Raw genomic sequence first — 17,806 nt, forward strand, 5'->3', positions numbered from 1 at the left:
TTGTGTTGGCAGACAATGGGCTCTGTGTGGGGGTGGGGAGACAGGGAGGAGGCTGAGGGCCCTGCCCCCCACTCCTCCTCCTTCTTAGTGGACTTTGGTGCTGGAGATACCAAGGCAGTGAAAGAAGAAGGGCCCTCAGCCCACGATGGAACCTCTGAGAACCCATGTCCTCGTGGTACTTGGGGGAAGCATGTAAAGCAGGGCTGACAGACGTGATGACCAGGGTCTCTCCTCCCTCCTCAGCCTCAGTGTCCTCCTTTGTCCACAGGGTCTATGAAACAGGTCCTGCCACTAATGGGTGTTTTAGCAAAGCTCCTGGACCCCTCGCTGTCCTCGTGAGCTAGATAAAACCAGCAGGTGTTTTAGGTGAGCCAGCTGAGACGGGGCGGGAGCAAACGTGCTGGTCAGAGCCCCCCATCCCCCTCAACACCTCCTCAGCAGGCAGTGTGTGCTCTGCATCCAGCACGTGCACCCTTCCTAGATGTGCCGGACAGCTTCAAAAACCTTCATGTGGCCTGGAGGGAGTGGAACCAAAAGGGACCCCATACACCCTAAGGGCCAACTGTGCCATGAGACTGTCCCTTGGAACAGGGCTGTGTGACCCCCTTCACCTTTGTCCCCCGTGCTCAGCACAGTGCCTGAGACACAATGATGGCAAGTACCAGGCAGTGTCATGACACCGGGGCTGGCTTCTGACTTCAGTGTCCCACAGCAAAGGCTGAGTGTGTCGTCTGTGGTTCAGGAAGCACATCCATGGACATTGCCCCCTTGAAGGAGACTGGTCTCTACAGCTCAGGAGCCCTCAACCAACCCATGCTGGGCTGAACTGTCCGTGGCTGTCACCTGTCTGATGGGCTGGGAGCTGGGCTTCGAGAAGCACGTGCAGAGAGGGTAACCGTTGCAGGCGGCACCTCCTCACCCAACCGTGATTAAGGCCAATTATAAGTACCCGGCCAGTGCATCTCCTGGGGATAGGCCAGGAAACCATTCAGGCATTCTGGGTGTGAATCACCAAAGACTTTGACAGAGAGGAGAGATGTGTAATGATGCCCCACAGACCCACTGCATGCCCGTGGTGTCACCAGCAGTGTCTGGTACTGAAGCTACACTCAAGAAACGGGGAGTCACGTGAGCGAGTGCTGGCCTGTCAAGGCGGCCACACACAAGGTCAAGAGGCCGAGCCAGGGATAAAGCGGTAGCGTCCATCTCACAGTGGATGTGAAGTTAAAGCAAAGCGCGTGGCTATCACTCCCTCTTCTAAGAACTGCTGCAGGACATCTTGTGAAACTGAGCTTGTTCCTTTGATTCATTCATTGCTCACTCTTCCCTCCTGTCAGTCAAACATCTCCTATGCACGGCCGGCTCTGACTAGGAGACAGAAGCGGCAGGCCCCTGGCCATGTGGCCGCAGTCTCCCCACTGACAAAAGTGGGTTGTAAATGGGCTCTGTGCCATTGAGACCAGCAGTGTGCCCTGGAGTCAGTGCTTAGCAAATGATGGTACCTTCAAGAACACTGCCTGAGGAACTGAGGGGGGGGTTGTGTTTGGTGTTTCACACACTCAGAAAAACACTGGAGAAGTTCATTACCGGGAAAATGAAAATCTTTTTGCATCTCCTTTCCCTTATTTCGGAGTTTATTCCTATTTGAATTCTATAATATATTCTACATCTTTTCAATGTTGGGGTCTCTAAAGGCTGGATCTCGCCCCAGCTGAGAGCAGCCATGTGGTTTGGTGACGTCCTTGTCCCAGCCATTTCTCCGGAATCATTTCTGAATCTGCTTGGTCTCTGTGATGCTCTGAGGTCCACCCCTGGGGACCTTGCACTTGTTAATGGGTTTTAACACCTGTTCTCCGGAAGCACATAATGGCTTCCTGGATCTCCTAATGCAGCTGCAGCTGATGCCAGGTTGATAACAATTCAGTAATCTGTAACCACTCCCTTTCTGGCTTTCCTTGTTCCCAAGGGGAATACGGGAGTACAAGAGTATACGCACTGGGAAAACACAGCGTGGCAGTTCCTCAGAACGTGTCATACGCACACCATAGGACCCAGTGAGCCCGCCCCGAGATGTTTATCAAGAGAAGTACGAAAACGTGTCTATGCCAAGACGTGTTCATGAATGTTTAGCACCTTTATTCATGAAAGTCAAAACCCAGAAAGAGCCTCGGTGTCCATCACCAGGTGAACAGATAAACAAATTGTGGTACATGCAGAGACTGAATACTACTGAGCAATAAAAAGGAAGGCGATGTTGAAACATGCAACAACATGGATGACTATCAAAACCACTTTGCTAAATAAAGGAAGCAAAGGAAAAACACACACTGCATGATTCCATTCATATGAATGTCAAGAACAAGCAAATGTGATCTATGATTTGAGAAGGCAGAATAAGGGTTGCCTCCAGGGTGGGGATTGACCAGACGGAGGCCCAAGGAAACATGCTGGGGTGATGGAAATATTCTGTCACAATAGAGGCATGGCTTACACTAGTGTACGCATGTGTCAAAGCTGATCAGACCACGCTTAAGATGGGTGCGTTTCTCTATATGTAATTTACACCTTGATAATTATAACAACTGCAGCAACAATAATAATGAAGCCATCCACAGTATCCTTTGGGAAATCATTCACTGATTCCCCACATACTGTTGTGGGGAATAGACCCCTCAAGGTGTCTATTATTAAGTGGATACAGAGTCTAGGGCACAGCTTTGATACTTTTGCATGTATTCACATGTCTTCAAGACCAAAGCTAGTAGTAGTGTCTGCATATCCATCAGTCTGTCCGTCCATCCATCCATCCATCCCCCACCAACAGCCCCTCTCTCTTTCCCTCCCTTTTTCTCCCTTTCTTTTCTCCCCTCCCTCCCTCTCTCATTTCCTCTGCTTCCCTCCAGTTGTGTCCAAGTCTTCCAGGGCCTCTGGGAGGGGGTTATGTGATGTCTGCTTTTCTCAGAGAAGAGTGAACGGCTTTATTGCAAGCCTTGTCTACACCTGCGCTGCACCCACTCCAGTCTGTGCCAAGGGGGAGGACAGGTTCACCCCAAGGACCCCAGGGCTTGAGTAATGACAAAGGGGTCCTGGAGCATCCACTGTTAGATGCCTTGTCAATGACAGACTCTTCCAAATTTTGGCCACCCCATGCAAGCTGAGACGGCTGCAGGCACCCACCACATGGGCCAAATCCAAGAAGGCAGACAGCTTGCCCCTCTCAAGAAATTAGCTTAAGAACTGATATTGACGAACCTCCCTTTCTCTCCTTCCTCCCCCAGTGTCCCCATGAGCCCTGCTCCCCACCCCCACCTGCAGAGGAAACAGATTTAATGCCTCAACTGAGAGAATGAGATGTTCTGTTATTTTTCATGGGAAATTAAACCTGACCCTGCTGTCAGTTAGCTCATGCCAAGGGAGGATGGATGGTCTGTGGCACGGTGCTTAACCCCTGCTTGGAGCATGCCGCCTGGCTGGGGGCCAGCCATGATGTCACCTACTGCCGGAGTGGGGGTGGGGACAGCAGGACAGGTCAGGGAGCCTTCATCTGGGCAATGGATGGTAGTGAGGCCACCTTTGGTGTCACCCATGATGGTCCACCTGTGACACCGGCCGGGACCCGCTCACCCAGGGGAGACTCAGGGTGCTCCTGTCTCTTTCAGCTCCCAACTCTACCTCGTGCCCTGCTGAGGAAAGCTGGTGGTCAGGGCTGGTGATCATCGTCGCCGTATGTTGTGCCTCCCTGGTCTTTCTCACTGTGCTTGTCATCATTTGCTACAAAGCCATAAAAAGGTGAGTGCCCACCGGCTCTGAGCCCTCAGGGGACCCCAGCTGGGCTTGGGGCTCCTCCACCCACCCCCACGTGTGTTTTTGTAATTATAAAAATTGTTAAGCCTATAGGAAGCAGAAAGGATGTACCATGGCCGTTCGTCCACCTTCACCCTGATTCAATAGTTATCAAGATTTGGCTAATATTTGCTACATCTCTTCAACTTTTCCTCTTAGCTTTTCTTTGCTGAAATCATTTAAAGTTGCTCTCAGACATTATACCTCCATCATTTTTAGGGAATTCAGTTCAGCAAGCATTTTATGAACACCAATTATATGCCAGGCCTAGTGCAGGATAAAGTGACCTTACCTGTAAGTCGTAGGCCCCACCCCTGGGCACTCACTCAAGGCCTGGGAGTCTGGAAATAATCCTTGCAGGGTGGGTGATGGAGCCAGTGGAGGGAGACGCCATGCTGGTTTGGAGTGGGGACTGGGTTTTGGAGTCACATCTAAATTCAGGCTCCAGTTCGAGCTGTGTGACCAGGAAGCAATCACATTACCTCTCTGACCCTCAGTTTTCCTATCTGTAAAATGAGAGAAAAGAATGACAACCTCATACTGTTCTGAGGAGTGGAGAGGTGCCTGCTGTAAATAGTATGCACAATATGTGTACTCTGCAGTGCCTGGTATACAGGAAGTACTCAGCAAGTACTGCACCAGCTTCTGTTGTTTCAATAGTCGCAGATAGAGGAAGAAGGAGGACAGAGGAGGGAGCAGTGCTTCTCTTGCGAGAAGAGAGAGGTTGAGATGCTTCAGAGAAAGTTTGCAGTAATTGTGACACCCAAGTTGGGTTTTGAAGGATGAATAGGAGTGTTCCAAGTGAAGTCATGAATGATTCAAACAGCAAACTATCTTTCAGTAACATTTGCTGTAATATTGTAACCACCATGTCATTTTGCCTTTCAAAAAAGGTTACGAGGCACCATCCCCTACTTGAGTTAGGATTTGCTGCACAGTGTGGCTATTGTTGGGATCTGAGGCGATTTGGGCCGTGCCCTGGTCCCTAAGTGCCGCAGAGTAGGCCACGGTGTGAATGGCGCCCCCTGGAGTTATAACATAGCAGCTCTGGCTGCAACCCTTGATTTCCAGTCTTATCATCAAGACTCCATTAAATGGCCTCCCTAGCACAGGGACCTTGGGGGAAGCTAGAGTCAAAAGACAAAGAGAAATGTTGCAAAACACCAAAGAGTCATAAGGATTGTTAATATATTTCTCAATTTTCTAAAAAATTCCCTAAGGCCCAAAGTTACAGTATCCACATTAAGAATGGTCACAACACCTAAAATATTTAACCTGACCCTTTTAATCCGCTGTTCTGTGTGATTTCAGTTTAATAATTCAAAAGCACAAAGAGTAAAATATCAAGTTAAAGTCTTAAGTAAATGCGTGGTCAGGCACAAAGGGTGAAGGGACAAGTCAAGCCAATAGCCTGGGACTGTCCTGGAGACTGCTCCGACCAGGCAAAACATGGTGGGGCGGGGGCGGGTCCAGGGCCCAGGTGCCACGCCTCCATGAGGACAGGCCATGCCCTGGGATCTGCCTCCCAGCCAGAGCCCTTTCTGCCCCCAACACTCGTGTGCAAATCAATCTCCAAAAACTGAGATAGAGAGATAGATCATAGATAGATAACGGGAATAACCTCAGTCAAGCCCTGGGCTCATCTCACCAACATTCTCTCAGTTCATCTCACCTCATCTTTTCCCAATCAGCTCCATTTTACAGATGAGGACACTGAGGTTCATAAGGGTTAAGGGAACTGCCCATGGTGGCACAACCAGGGAGCAGTGGAGTCAGAATTTGTACCCAGCACCTGTGATTCCAAAGCCCAGCCCCGACCACAGCTCCCTATCCGTTACTGATGAGTCCCACTCTGGCACTGAGCTGAAAACAGACCTCGCTCTTCCTGTCTGCCCTTCCTCAGGGGTGCCTGGAAAGGAGGTGTGGTGGGGTGTTTCTGGGGCCTCTGAGGCCAGAAGGACAGACAGAAATGTCCCAAGACCCTGTAATTCAGGAGCAGACTTGGCCTTGGAAATCAAGGCGGATGTGTTGGAATTTCCCAGGGGACACAGCCAGTCCAATACCCAAGTATTTTGTGGGCACCTATTGAGTGTACAGGTTCTGTGGGTACAGAGACAGGTAAGACCCAGGCTGTGCCCACGGGCTGCTCCCCTGACTGCAGGGCTGTGGGGGCAGGTGTGTGAATGACTGTGTGATAAGGCAGGTGGCAGAGGCAGGTGGGTGAGGCTGTGGGAGGAGCCTGTTGTGGGCGCCCAAGGGCAGCACTGTTAACCCTGATGGGCTGATACCACATTTGAGCTGGGAGCTGCTGCAATGGGAGGATTTTAAGAATCAGAACAGGGAAGGCACTCCTGGCAAAGGCACCCTGTGAGCAAAAGCACAGGTGGACCCTGTGATGTGGGCTATGAGGCTGGAGGGCGCCATGAGCGAGACGGGGGGTGGGGGGGAGAGGGGGTGGGGGGGGCGTTTGTCCCAGTAGGCTGAGCAGCCTGCCTGTGACTCTGTGGGCTCTGGGAGGTACAGTAGGGTTTTGAGGAAGGGTGTGTAAGACGCGCCTGGGTCACTGCCAGAGAGTGGCACTAGTGCCCTCAAGGACCACGCTCCCACTTCCCCTCCCCCTCAGAGACAGGCAAAGCATCGTTTTAATAAGTTAAGGTTCTTCCAAAAGACACAATCACTTCTGTCTCCCTGTCTGTCCCAAACTTCTGCAGAAATGTGCTGCCCGCTTCGGCAAGGGGAGCACATGTGGAGAACAAACTCCCATTAATATATCCAACTGGCAGTGTCAGCCAGCTGTGGCATGCTGGGCTTAGCTTCAGCAGGGGTAGGGATCACCCAGGAAGGCGTGTGGGAGCGCCACCCTTCCCTCCCCTCAGAAAGCCAGAAGGGCCTACTGTCTGTCCTCTGACCCCTTCCACAGGTTCTGAGCTCTTGGTCCCAGGGTCTGTTAGGGGCCTGGAAAGAAAACTCACCTCAGGTGGCTCAGTGGATCCCTTCCAGGGATGTGGGCATCAATCCTTTCTTTTCTCCAGGGGTATGGACAGAGCTCCCTCAGGAGTGGGGGCGCTACTCCCTCCAAGAGGGTGGATAGGGCTTCTGCCAGGAGTGGGGGGGTGGATCCTTTCCTCCTGGGGCGTGGGTGGAGCTCCCTCCTAAGGTGTGGGCTGGTGCAGGGAGCCGGTGGAGCTGTTGAAGCACGCCACAACCAGCAGCAGTGGGAGCGGTTAGCCCCCTAGGACCAGGGCAAGGGAAGATACCACGGGAACGTAGAGAACAAAAGACTCGAGAGGGGCCCATCCACAGGAGCTGTGGTTCAACTGCCAGAAATGCAGCCCCAAAGCAGGAAGGAGGGGGAGGACATGCCCCAACCTCTCTCCAGGGTCTCCCGCTGCCCATTATCAAAGCCAAGAAACCGTCGAGCTGAGGAAGTACAGTCTTAGGTATCAGCACCTGGGAGCACAGGGTCGGTGGGGGTGTAAATGAGACCGCATCACGGTTCCTTTTCTGCCCCAACACCGTGATCTATCTCCTGCACTGGGGAAGACCTGGGGACCGGGGAATAAGACCCAGCCCTTTGCCCAAGACCCTCATAATCCAGAAGGCGCATCCCAGCCCCCAAGGACAGATGTTTATTACAGGGGGCTCTGCTCACCGTCAAGTGGAGGTGGAAACAGAGGCCAGCACGCCTAGAACCCACCTGGAGGGAGGCTGAGCAGAGAGGAGGAGTAACACCTTGGAGGAGGGAAAGGTGGCAGCATAAGTTACACCTGGTGTAGGAGAGCCAGTGCCCCTCACTGCTCCCCGGGCTGACCTCTGCTGGGGGCTGTAAGAGACAGCACCACGCGAGCCAGCTGTCTGTGCGTTTCTCTCCGGGGTATATGGAGGATTTCTTGCTCACGGCCAATTCTTTTTGGTTAATAATTTATCTGAAACATGCCTTTTTCTCTCAGGAAACAAAAGCATTTAATGTCACTGTGAAACCATTAAAAAGAAAAGTCAGTGATTAAACTCTGCTTTTTTTTTAAAAAAACTCTCACCACCTGGAGTCCTAGGGGTGGAGCCTGGAGTCCGAGGGGAGGAGCCTGGAGTCCTAGGGAAGGAACCTAGCAATCTTTGTGAATGGCCTAAACACAGCTTTTCAGAACCAGATTGCTGGGAGGATGGTTCTAGAATCAGCTGGGGTAGGAAAGAGGTGATTCTGGAGATGCCAGCTTGCTTTGGCATCTGGAGTGTGGGCCTTGGGGACTACAGGCCTCTGCAGGGATGGGAGGAGACTAAGGAGCAGATGGGGAAGCAGAGCCCCACGATGCCCTCACTGGGTGTTGACCTTGGTGGGAGGGGCCTCTAATTGGCACTTCCCACACACACTCAGTGAACCAATCTTCATCTGTGACTCAACAACCGTTCCCAAAGTCCCAATTCTGTGCGGGTGATAGGGTGCTCAGGGGGCTCCGAGGTTTGGGGAACCCAAAAGAGGGGCACTTCACCCAGACCTGGGGCCCAAGAGGTTTCTTGGAAAAGAGTGGATGTTAACCAGGCCAGGGAGCTGAGAAGGGGCATTGCTGACAGTAAGACCAGCATGTGCAGTGGCCCCATGTCCCCTCTCAAATACCCCAAACTGCAGAGGGTCCCCTGCCATGGGAGCCCATGCAGTTGGCAGTTCAGTGGCCTCATTGCCTTGAGCTTTCTGTGAACAGCTTCTTTATCTACAGCCACAGGGTGATCAGGCCCCAGAGACCTTGGGCATTCTGTGCCCTCGTGCCCCCACCCAGCTTGCTCCCTACACCCAGGTTGGCATGCACTTGTCATCACACAGCCTGGAGGTGTTTAAAGGACCCTGGACTGGGAGTCAGTTGCCCGCCCCAGCCCAGCTCAGTGAGTGTCGCTGCCCTCCCTGGGCCTGCTTTCCTCATCTGTAAAATGAGCAACCTCCAAGTCTCCACCCAGCTCCCTGAGTCTTTGCTTCCCTGTCCAGGGATGGCAGGGGGACCACCGCCACTAGGTCAGTTCACTGCTCAGCCGTATAAATGCTGACTGAAGTGCTTGGCTGGGCCTAATGCTAGAGCGATGCTTGGTACCGGCCCTTTGGTGGGGGTGCTTCAGGCACAGGCCCTGCCCTCAAGACACACACCCTGTGGGGGAGAAGTGGCTGTTAATCGGACACCCTTCCCCCAGGGACCGTGTATTACAATGGGAAAGGAGTAGCTGAAGGGAAAACCAAGGCTCTGTGAGCCGAGACACCAAAGAACCCCTGGTCCCGGGTGGGGTGTGCCCCTCAAACAAGCACTAACAGTGCCAGTCATAGAGATGAAGTGCCAAGGCCCAGGGTGCCCACTGCCCCGGGAGGAGGGCCAGGCCTCTGACCTGCCGGGGGAGGGGAGGGAGCCCCCCCACCACCCCCAAGGCCACACCCTTCATGCAGATAAGAGCCCTGTTTGTGGAGAGATGATGCCCCCACCCCATCCAGGCCTCTCCCATGAGCCACCCCACACTCTAAGCACAGGAAGAGCAGTGGCCTCCTTGGCCACCCATGGCACTGGTCCTTCGCCTTCTTCCATTGATTTGCCATTAAGCCACTTGACAGCCATTTCCTTCTGATTTACAAAGTGTTGGCTAAAAGACCAATAAAAGGCTGCGGAACAGTTTGGCCGGCCCTGCAGACCATTATTGCAGGCAGTAATCGAGTGGTGCTCGCAGGGAGTGAGCGCCGGGTGCCCTGCCTGCTGTGGCGGAGCGTGCGCACGACTGCAGGGCCCTGGTGTCATCGGCCTTTCATGGCTGAGCCTCTTGCAGTACAGCCGGCACTTCTGAACCCCCAAGTCTCTTTTTTTTTGTGGTGGAGGGGGGAGGTGAACAGGACTCTATTGGGGAACAGTGTGTACTTCCAGGACTTTTTTCCAAGTCAAGTTGTTGTCTTTTCAATCGTAGTTGTGGAGGGCACAGCTCAGCTCCAGGTCCAGTTGCTGTTGTTAGTTGCAGGGGGCGCAGCCCACCATCCCTCCCAGGAGTCGAACTGACAACCTTGTGGTTGAGAGGATGCGCTCCAACCAACTGAGCCATCTGGCACTGGCCTATGTGGGAATCGAATTGGCAGCTTTCGGCATTAGGAGCACAGAGCTCCAACCACCTGAGTCACCAGGCTGGCCCCCCAAGTCTCTTTTGATGGAGGCTTGGAATGCATTGACTGGCCCAGGGCTGCACAGCGAGTCACTGCTGGTTCACAGATATTTATTGAGTACCTACTGTGTGTAGGAACTAGACTAGGTGCCGGGGATATAGAGATAAACAAGACTGAGTCCCTGCCCACTCCCACCCCATCACCCTATCCCACCCCCACCAGTGGAGGAAGCTGATTACACACACACACACACACACACACACACACACACACCAACAACAAATTAATAAATGAGGTATTTTTAAAAACAGTGAGGGCTATGAAGGTGGGGGGAATTCAGAGTATTGGGGGAAAGAAAAAGAGGGTGGAAGAGGGGTTGCTTCACCCACCCAAAGACTCATTAGTGCTTATGAGTAGAAAGTATGCTTAGGGCTTTGCACATCCATTACCGCCTTTTAATGTAACAGACCCTCTGGTAGGGTGTGCAGGAGACAAGAAGCAAGCACCCAGCGGCTCCCTTCTCAGGCTCCTCAGAGCTGCTCTTTGTCTCCTGCTTCCCCAGCAGGGCAGCAGGCTGAGGGTGGGACCTGTCACATCATTGTCAGCAGGACCCAAGAGGGGCGCCTGGGCCCTGGCGCTCCCCGCCCAGGCCAGACATGGTAGTGGAGGCCGCTTCTGCAGAGGCCCGTGACTGCTGGTGTTTGCGCCTGGAGCTGTCAGCGCAGCACTCCAAGCCGAGAACGTGGATTGCCTACTGCTTGCCAGGCTCGGGGCGGGATCCTGGACGTGGCCAAGGAAAAGCTCACTGCCCTTTCTCTTGGTTTTAGGAACCATGCCCTGTAGGGCACCGTTTGTAGCCATCTCTGCCTATACCAGGGTGGAAATGCCTTTCTTTGGTTCATTGGGACCGGCCCTGGCTGGGTCCTAGCAAGTCTCTCTACAATTTGTGGAGCCCCGCGGGGAGCACATTAGGTAGGAAGTCTGTGCAGACGGAAGAACGGTGGCTGCTGCCCACTGACACCTTTCCAACAGCTGTCCTGAGAGCTAACAAACACTGACGGGTGCTCACTGGATGCCACAGGCTCCTGAAGTGCTTCACGTGCATTAACGTAGATAATCCTCCCAACAAGCCTATGAACCGGACATCGTTCTTGTGCCCATTTTATAGGCCAGGAAACTGAAGCATAGAGAGGTTAAGTGGCTTGCCCAAGGCCGCACAGCTAGAAAGTGGTAGAAGCAGCGTTTACTGAGCCATGACATCTGCCTCCCAGCACTTCCACAGTGTCACCCTGATACTGTGCTTGGTGAAAGGACAGAGTGGGGTGTGCGAGGTAGAACCATCTCCTGCTGTAGGAACAACTCCAGCGACCACTGGGCCCCCATGAGTCCCGGAAAGACTGCAGGAGTGGGTCAGGCAGCAGCCTGGGGAGCAGAGTGGTTGGGGCTGAGCTCCAGTGGAGGAGGGGAGCAGACCAAGTCCACTTCTTAGGGGAGCCCTCGGCAGCCACCCTCTCTCCTCGCCATGCCCAGACTCTGGAGTACTCGTGTGGGGGCCCTGCACCAGCCACAAGTGCCTTCTTTGCTGGGTGGAGTCCCTTCCCAGACCCCCTCCATCCTTTCCGGCCTGGAAAGCTGGCAGAGTCATTGAGAAGACCCTGGGGCTGCTTCCTTGCTGTGTTCTCAGTGTCCCTCCAGCCAGGCTGGTTTCCTGCCAGGCCCTCTGAGCCACCATTTCCTCCAAGGCCCCAGGAATACAAAGGCATGTCCTAGCCAGCAGCCTGGCTTTAGAAATCTCCCGCTTTTCTCCATGCAGAAGAAATCCTGCTGATTTCCTACCCTCATCTAAAAAGGGCAGAAACTCGATGCCTCCAGGCTTTGCCAGATCCCGTTCTACATCCCTTGGTTACCCACCCTCCAAGGCCCTCAAGCCCATTCTCCCCTGACCCGAACCTGTTACAGCAGATTTTCTAGACCCATCCCAAGATTGAGCATTTATTAGGGAGAAAAGCAGTGTGGGTTTGGGCCCAGAGATGTTTCTCTGTTAATATTTTCTAGACTCATGTAAGAAAACGCATGCATCGCACACACCCCAATTTTCCAAGCCATGCAAACTCACTGAGTCTGAGATCAAGCCCACTGAACCAAGTCAGAGCTGCCGAAGGCCCCTGGAAAGGGTCGGTGGGATGGGAGGAGAGATAAAGGGGACAGAGGGAGAAAGGCCCAGGGCAGAGGTCGGCTCAGAGTCTGTCATTTCCACGAGCTTCCCGTAGGGTCATAAACAACGCAACTTGTCTGAGCCCTGCACACCCGGGGGTTCCAGAAAGCGCCTGTGAGCATCTACATAAATGGGGTTCTTGGACCCCAGAACATGGAATATGCTGGGTTAAAGCAAAATAGACCAGTTTCTTGGAGGCCTCTTGAGAACTTCTGGGAATCTCCAGGAGGAAGGGGGCGGTGGAAGGCCTCCCCAAGCTGATTGGACCACAGAGCTCATTTTGGAAGGAATGCCTGCTGGAATGCTGGTTTAAAGGGAAGATGTCTGGACCAGGTCGTGGTAGTCGTGGGTGGTGGTCCAGGCCCCACCATAAAGCAGCTGAGGGTCCATGGGCAAGTCACAGCTCTCCCTAAGCCTCAGTTTCCCCATGAAATGAAACTCTTAACTCCAGGCCTAGCTTCTTCAGGGGACCATTGTGAGAGGGGACAGGAAAATCTGTGGCTGAGAGTGCTTCGCACAAAGCATGACACACCATGGGAGGGCGTGCTGGTTCACATCTTGCATTTCTAGGAGCCACAGTGTCTGGGTCTGACACCCAGACGGAGTGCACTTGGATTTCTTCGTGTGATTTGTGAGCTGCGTCTGCTACAGGAGAAAAAGGAAGTTAGTAGATTTGATCTTGGGTGTTGTCTGGGCAGGCCTAATAATCCCACCCTGTGAAACTACTGACAACCACCCGCCAGACCCTCTGTCCCTAAACTAATTCGCATAGGACTTTATCCCATACATATCAAACTGGTCACCAAGCACCAGTCCTCCCGCTGGGTTTGGGGAGGCTCTGAGGACGTTTGAGAAGGCAGAAGCAGTCAGGCCCCGGGCTTTCGGTGAGGACTGTAAACATTCAATGTAGACAACATACAAAAAAGTCTGGTTGAGGCTCAGCCCCAGCATTCCTAGGGACACGGGAGGTGTCTGAGCCACAGCCCCATAGGCCTCAGATCCAACCAAGAGTCACAGAACTGTGGCTTGGGATTGGGCTACACAGGACGTGTGACCTAGCTCAGGAGGCTGTAGCCACTGAGGCATAGGGCTGGGGGTTGCGGTCCTCCCGAGCCACTCATGAGAGGAGGTGGGAATTGAGCCAGACCAGAAAGTACTACTGCGAGTTCAGTACCTCAGCAAGCGAGCAAGAGCCTTCTCAAGCCTCCCTCCCAGCCTTTCGACATCCTGTATGCAAAGGAGGAATGGCTCTTGGGGTCAAATGCCCTCGGGAATGAGCTTCAAATGGCTCAACATGAAGTGTTTGAGAACTACTAGCGAGTACGCATTTAGTTTGGACATTCACCACCATCACCACCACCACCATTACCGCCTCCACCATCATTATTACCACCAGCACCACCTGCACCGTGACCTCCAGTGCCTCCATCTCCATTGCCATTACGACTATCATCACCACCTCCACCATCACCCTCACCCCTACCATTACCATCACCATCATCACCATCATCCTCATTACTGTCACCACCACCTCAACCCACAATCACCACCACCATGACCAGCACAGCCACACCCACCACCATCACCGTCCCTTTACCACCTCCCCCACCATCACCGCCACCAGTGTCACCATCACCGCCATCCACTTTGTCACAGTTTTCATTTTCCTTTGACCACACAGAGGCAAGACTGCAGAATCCAACCATTAGCATCTCTCCTCTTTTAACCGTCTGCACCCCCAAATATTCACCTTCATGTCTGTTTGCTAATAATCAAAGAGGTAATCAAAGCCTGACCATACACCATTCTAGGCTGACCATGCGTTCTGGTTTGTCCTGAACAGTCCCAATCATGCCTTTGTGCCTGTTTCATTATTAATTGCCCTCCTCTTTCCTCTCAGCTATGCCCTGGTTTGCATGACACATATGGCCACCCCAGTGACCCCCTCAAAGACCAGCAGTTCAGATGCTAACTCAGAACAGAGTCTGGTGGGCTAACTGGAAGGGCATCGCACCCGCCGCCAGGCATTGATAGCTAATGATGACCCTCTCCTCCTTTGCCTTCCCTGCCCCTCCACCCCCTCCCAGGAAACCCCTGAGAAAAGAGGAGAATGGTACCAGTGTTGCTGAGTATCCCATGACGTCCTCGCAGAGCAACAAAGCTGTGGATGTGAACAGCGCAGTGGTGTGAACCCTGGACCCGCTGGACGGAGGGGAACCGTGGTGGCACTAGTGGACACGAGCTGACACTGGGCTTGCCCAGACTTCATTGCCTTGCCGGTCTCGAGCCTCCCAAAGGAGAAACCATCCTCTTCCCGGCCTTGCCCCTGGTCAGCCCACAAGCAGGGGCAGCGCAGCCCCCAGGCTGAGCCAGGCCCACCTGCATGCAGCCCCCAGGGCAGCACCACCCCCCAAGGCTCTCCACACCTCTTCCTTGTCTTGTGTTTGATCCACCGTCTCCCAGCTACTGTCTAAAGCACGCACTCTGTCCTAGCCAGAGGGTCTGTCTGTTTTCTGCAGCGGAGAGGCGCCCCCTTTAGCCAAGAGAAAGGTAATCCAGGGACCACTCCCCTGCCAGACAACCTCTCCTTCCTCCCAGGAAGCCCACCTGCTGTTCCGTTGACCATGCCATTCCCAACAGAAGCCATTGGCACAGCCATGAGACGTCCCTTTTTTAAGGTGCTCCCCACACATCTGTCGCCCCATCTACTGTCGTCTTCAGCCGTCATGGCCTGGCCTCTCCCTCCTGTTCCCACTGACACCTGGGCCCCTGGATCCTGACTCCCTGCCACGGAAGGCTGTGAGCCTGGCCTGCCAAGTCCCCTCCTCACTCAGCAGGCAAAGGGGCCCGTTTACACTTGGGGGTAGCACCTGGCCTTCTAGGGGCAAAACAACTCCTGAGCCCAGGCCAAGAGCCCAAGAAGAACAGAGGTCACTACACTTGTTCTCAGAGTCATTCCCATACCTGACCCTTTGGAACCGATGCATCTGTGTGAGCCAGGCCCTGCCTTCGTTTGGCAGAGGCCACCATTTGTGCCAAAGCCACTGCGGGCACTCTGGGCTGGGCTGACCCAGCCTCCCTGACTCTCCTTGAGGCCCTGAGTGGGTACTCAGACCCTCTGCTGAGAACCCCCAGGCCTCCCCTCATCCAGTGGCTTCCTCGAATGTCTCTTTCTGAGGTCTTATGTTCTAAAAGTGCTAAACCCTCCAGAGTGGTTGGTGGACGAAGGGAAGGAAAGGGGATGAGAGGAAAGGGACCTTCCAAGCCTGTTTCCCAGGAGGCTGCCCACCCTGTGGGTACATCATTAGGCCCAGGAGACGGTGGCCCTGTGATTTTGCATCCCCGGTGGATTGGGGAAACGCTTCTGACGCTGTGGTTCCCTCACCACCCACACACTTGCTAGAAAGGAACCAGACCCATGAAATGGTTCTACCTCTGGCCACGTAGGAACTTAGCTAGGTGGACCTGGTCTGCCTCTCACATCACCAGTGTAGTTCTCTAGTTCTCTGGAGGGTCTCGGGATGCAAGTGAGACTTTCACATCCAGGTGAGAGTGACAGACTAAAAGAGAGCCAGTCCCCGTTTGGGCTGAGCCTTGACACACCACTGTCCTGGAGCCCTTGTGCCCACAGAGTTGTCTGTGCACCACTGTTCTTTGGGGAGCAAATGGGGAGAAGGCGAGTTTGCTGCCATCCTGATCAGCGTGCAAAGGCTGCAGACAGGCCCCAGGCATACCCTCCCAGAAAGGGTTTTCTCCTTTCAGTTTTCAGCATGAGGACTCGCTGTGGGTTTGGACGTGGGTTTTGCTTTCCCTGCGCACCTTAGCATGTGCCACTCGTGGCCTTCATGCTCTCCTTACCTGGTGAGCACGTCACAGCACTCCTGGTCGCTGCCCTCATTTCCCCAAGGGACGCACAGCAGGGTGACAACCAGACCAGAGGATGTGGGTCCGCAGCAGGGCAGCCCCCACCCCAGTGCTCTCTCCCCATGCCTGTACCTCCTGTGAGTCCCCTGCCTGTTACCTGCGCAGACACCAGAACCTGGGCAGGACCGGCCCTAAGCACATGCTACCCTGAGTGCAGAAGGGGTGAGTGCAAAGTTCGGCCACAGGGGAGGGGAGGATCCTAGGTCAGGGGTGGTGGAGTGCTGGGCAGCCAGCCTAGGGGCACGGCAAGTGGGAGAGGCACCGCCCCCCTTTTCACAAACCCACTTTCCCACCTTCCCCCCACCTTGGCTTCAACCTAAGAGGCCCAGATTTTGCAATTAGCCGAATCCATCAGGCTCTGGCGCCAGTATCCCCTTCCCTGGGGACATAGCCAAGGCTCCGTGAAAAGCTAACCCTTGAGATTAAATTCCCCCAAACTGGGCTTGTAAAATCTCTTCTCACCCAGTCAGTGAAAACCAAGAGAAGAGCCGTTTAAAAAAAAAAAAAAAAACTTTGCTTGAGAACCCCCCAAACCAAGAACCAGCCATTCAGAAGTCAGCTCTCAGGGGTGCAGCGAGACAGCCCCATCGGATTTTTTAGCTTAAGAGACAGAATCTCCCTAAAACCTCACCAGCCTGGTATTTGAGCTTAGAGCTTTTACTTAAGGCATGTATCCGCAGCCCCAAACGCTGACCAGCCCTCAGACTAGTCCGAACTTTGAGGCCGAGAACAAAATACACATCCGTTCTCTGCATTTTCTCAAATAGGTATTTTTCAACCGTGTCTCCTAGTTGACCCCAACTTTAGAGTGGCATAGAGGACCTCCCAGAGTTTTCAGGTGTTCCTTAGAAGCTTCTAAAGCCAGTTTTGGAAGAAAGGCTAATAGCTGTAAAAATATAAACATATAGATTATATATCGTTATATATATATTTAAAGAAATATCAACATATATACAAAATTACTGTACTCTCTGAATCTGTGCACCGTATGATTTAAACAGCCCAGGTCGTGTGCGATACCTAATGCATGAATGTAAATACTTGAGATCTGCCTTCCTAACAATGTGCCGAGTGCACAGGGAAGCTGGCTCCCGTTCCTAGGAGTTCTGTCTCAACGGACAAATAGACATGTCAGTGCCGTCTCGTCCACCAAGGAGCCAATGACGTTGGTTTCGTGCTGAGACTTTGCACAGGAAGCAGGACCGGCAGCGTTGGGGTTTGGGCTGTATGCTACTTACGAGAAGAAAGCACCATGCCTTTTTTATTTTCAATAAAAATATACTTCTAAAGGCGGCTGCCACTTGTCATTTGGGGCAGGGGCTTGGCCCTGGGCCGGGGATGGGAAGAAGAGAGCAGCCTGAGTGTGGGGGGGTGACTGTCCCTTGAGAACCTGCTAGGAACCTAGGGCTGGGCCGGGTACCTTGCTTGACTTAATCCTGTAGGGTTTTATCTAATACCCCAAGGCCGGCATTTATGGGGCTCCTAAGGTACTGACCCTGCCCTTCGTGCCCTCTCCCAGCCACCTGGATCCTGGACTCAGCTGAGAAGCGGGTTGGCCAGCCATAGTTAGCCAGCTATATCCCCAACCTGGCCCCCAGACCCGGGGGGTGGGGGGGCAGCTCAGTGCAGAGGCTTTGGGGGAAGGGCCCGTGTCCCAGGCATGTGGGGTCAGGGCAGTGGAGGGGAGCTGTGGAAGTTCCCGCCAA

At 53.6% G+C, this 17,806-nt stretch overlaps 1 protein-coding gene across 4 annotated transcripts in view; it reads left to right on the top strand.

The window, feature by feature from the left end:
* PRIMA1 (proline rich membrane anchor 1) overlaps positions 1 to 17,389 on the top strand; it is a 54,558-nt gene extending 37,169 nt beyond the window's left edge. For 2 of the 4 annotated variants that reach the window (XM_019745648.2, XM_019745642.2), the window contains exons 4-5: positions 3,660 to 3,789; positions 14,264 to 17,389. In XM_019745648.2, coding sequence (XP_019601207.1) covers positions 3,660 to 3,789; positions 14,264 to 14,366 — 233 coding nt within the window. In that variant the 3' untranslated portion in view covers positions 14,367 to 17,389. Of the gene's footprint in view, positions 1 to 3,659; positions 3,790 to 10,788; positions 10,934 to 12,746; positions 12,840 to 14,263 lie in introns of all 4 variants that reach the window. The other 2 variants (XR_002138516.2, XR_012494551.1) reach the window with 2 other exon arrangements.
* Positions 17,390 to 17,806: the final 417 nt, after the last annotated feature.

This window comes from Rhinolophus sinicus, linkage group LG03 (assembly GCF_036562045.2).
Source record: "Rhinolophus sinicus isolate RSC01 linkage group LG03, ASM3656204v1, whole genome shotgun sequence".
NCBI lineage: Eukaryota > Metazoa > Chordata > Mammalia > Chiroptera > Rhinolophidae > Rhinolophus > Rhinolophus sinicus.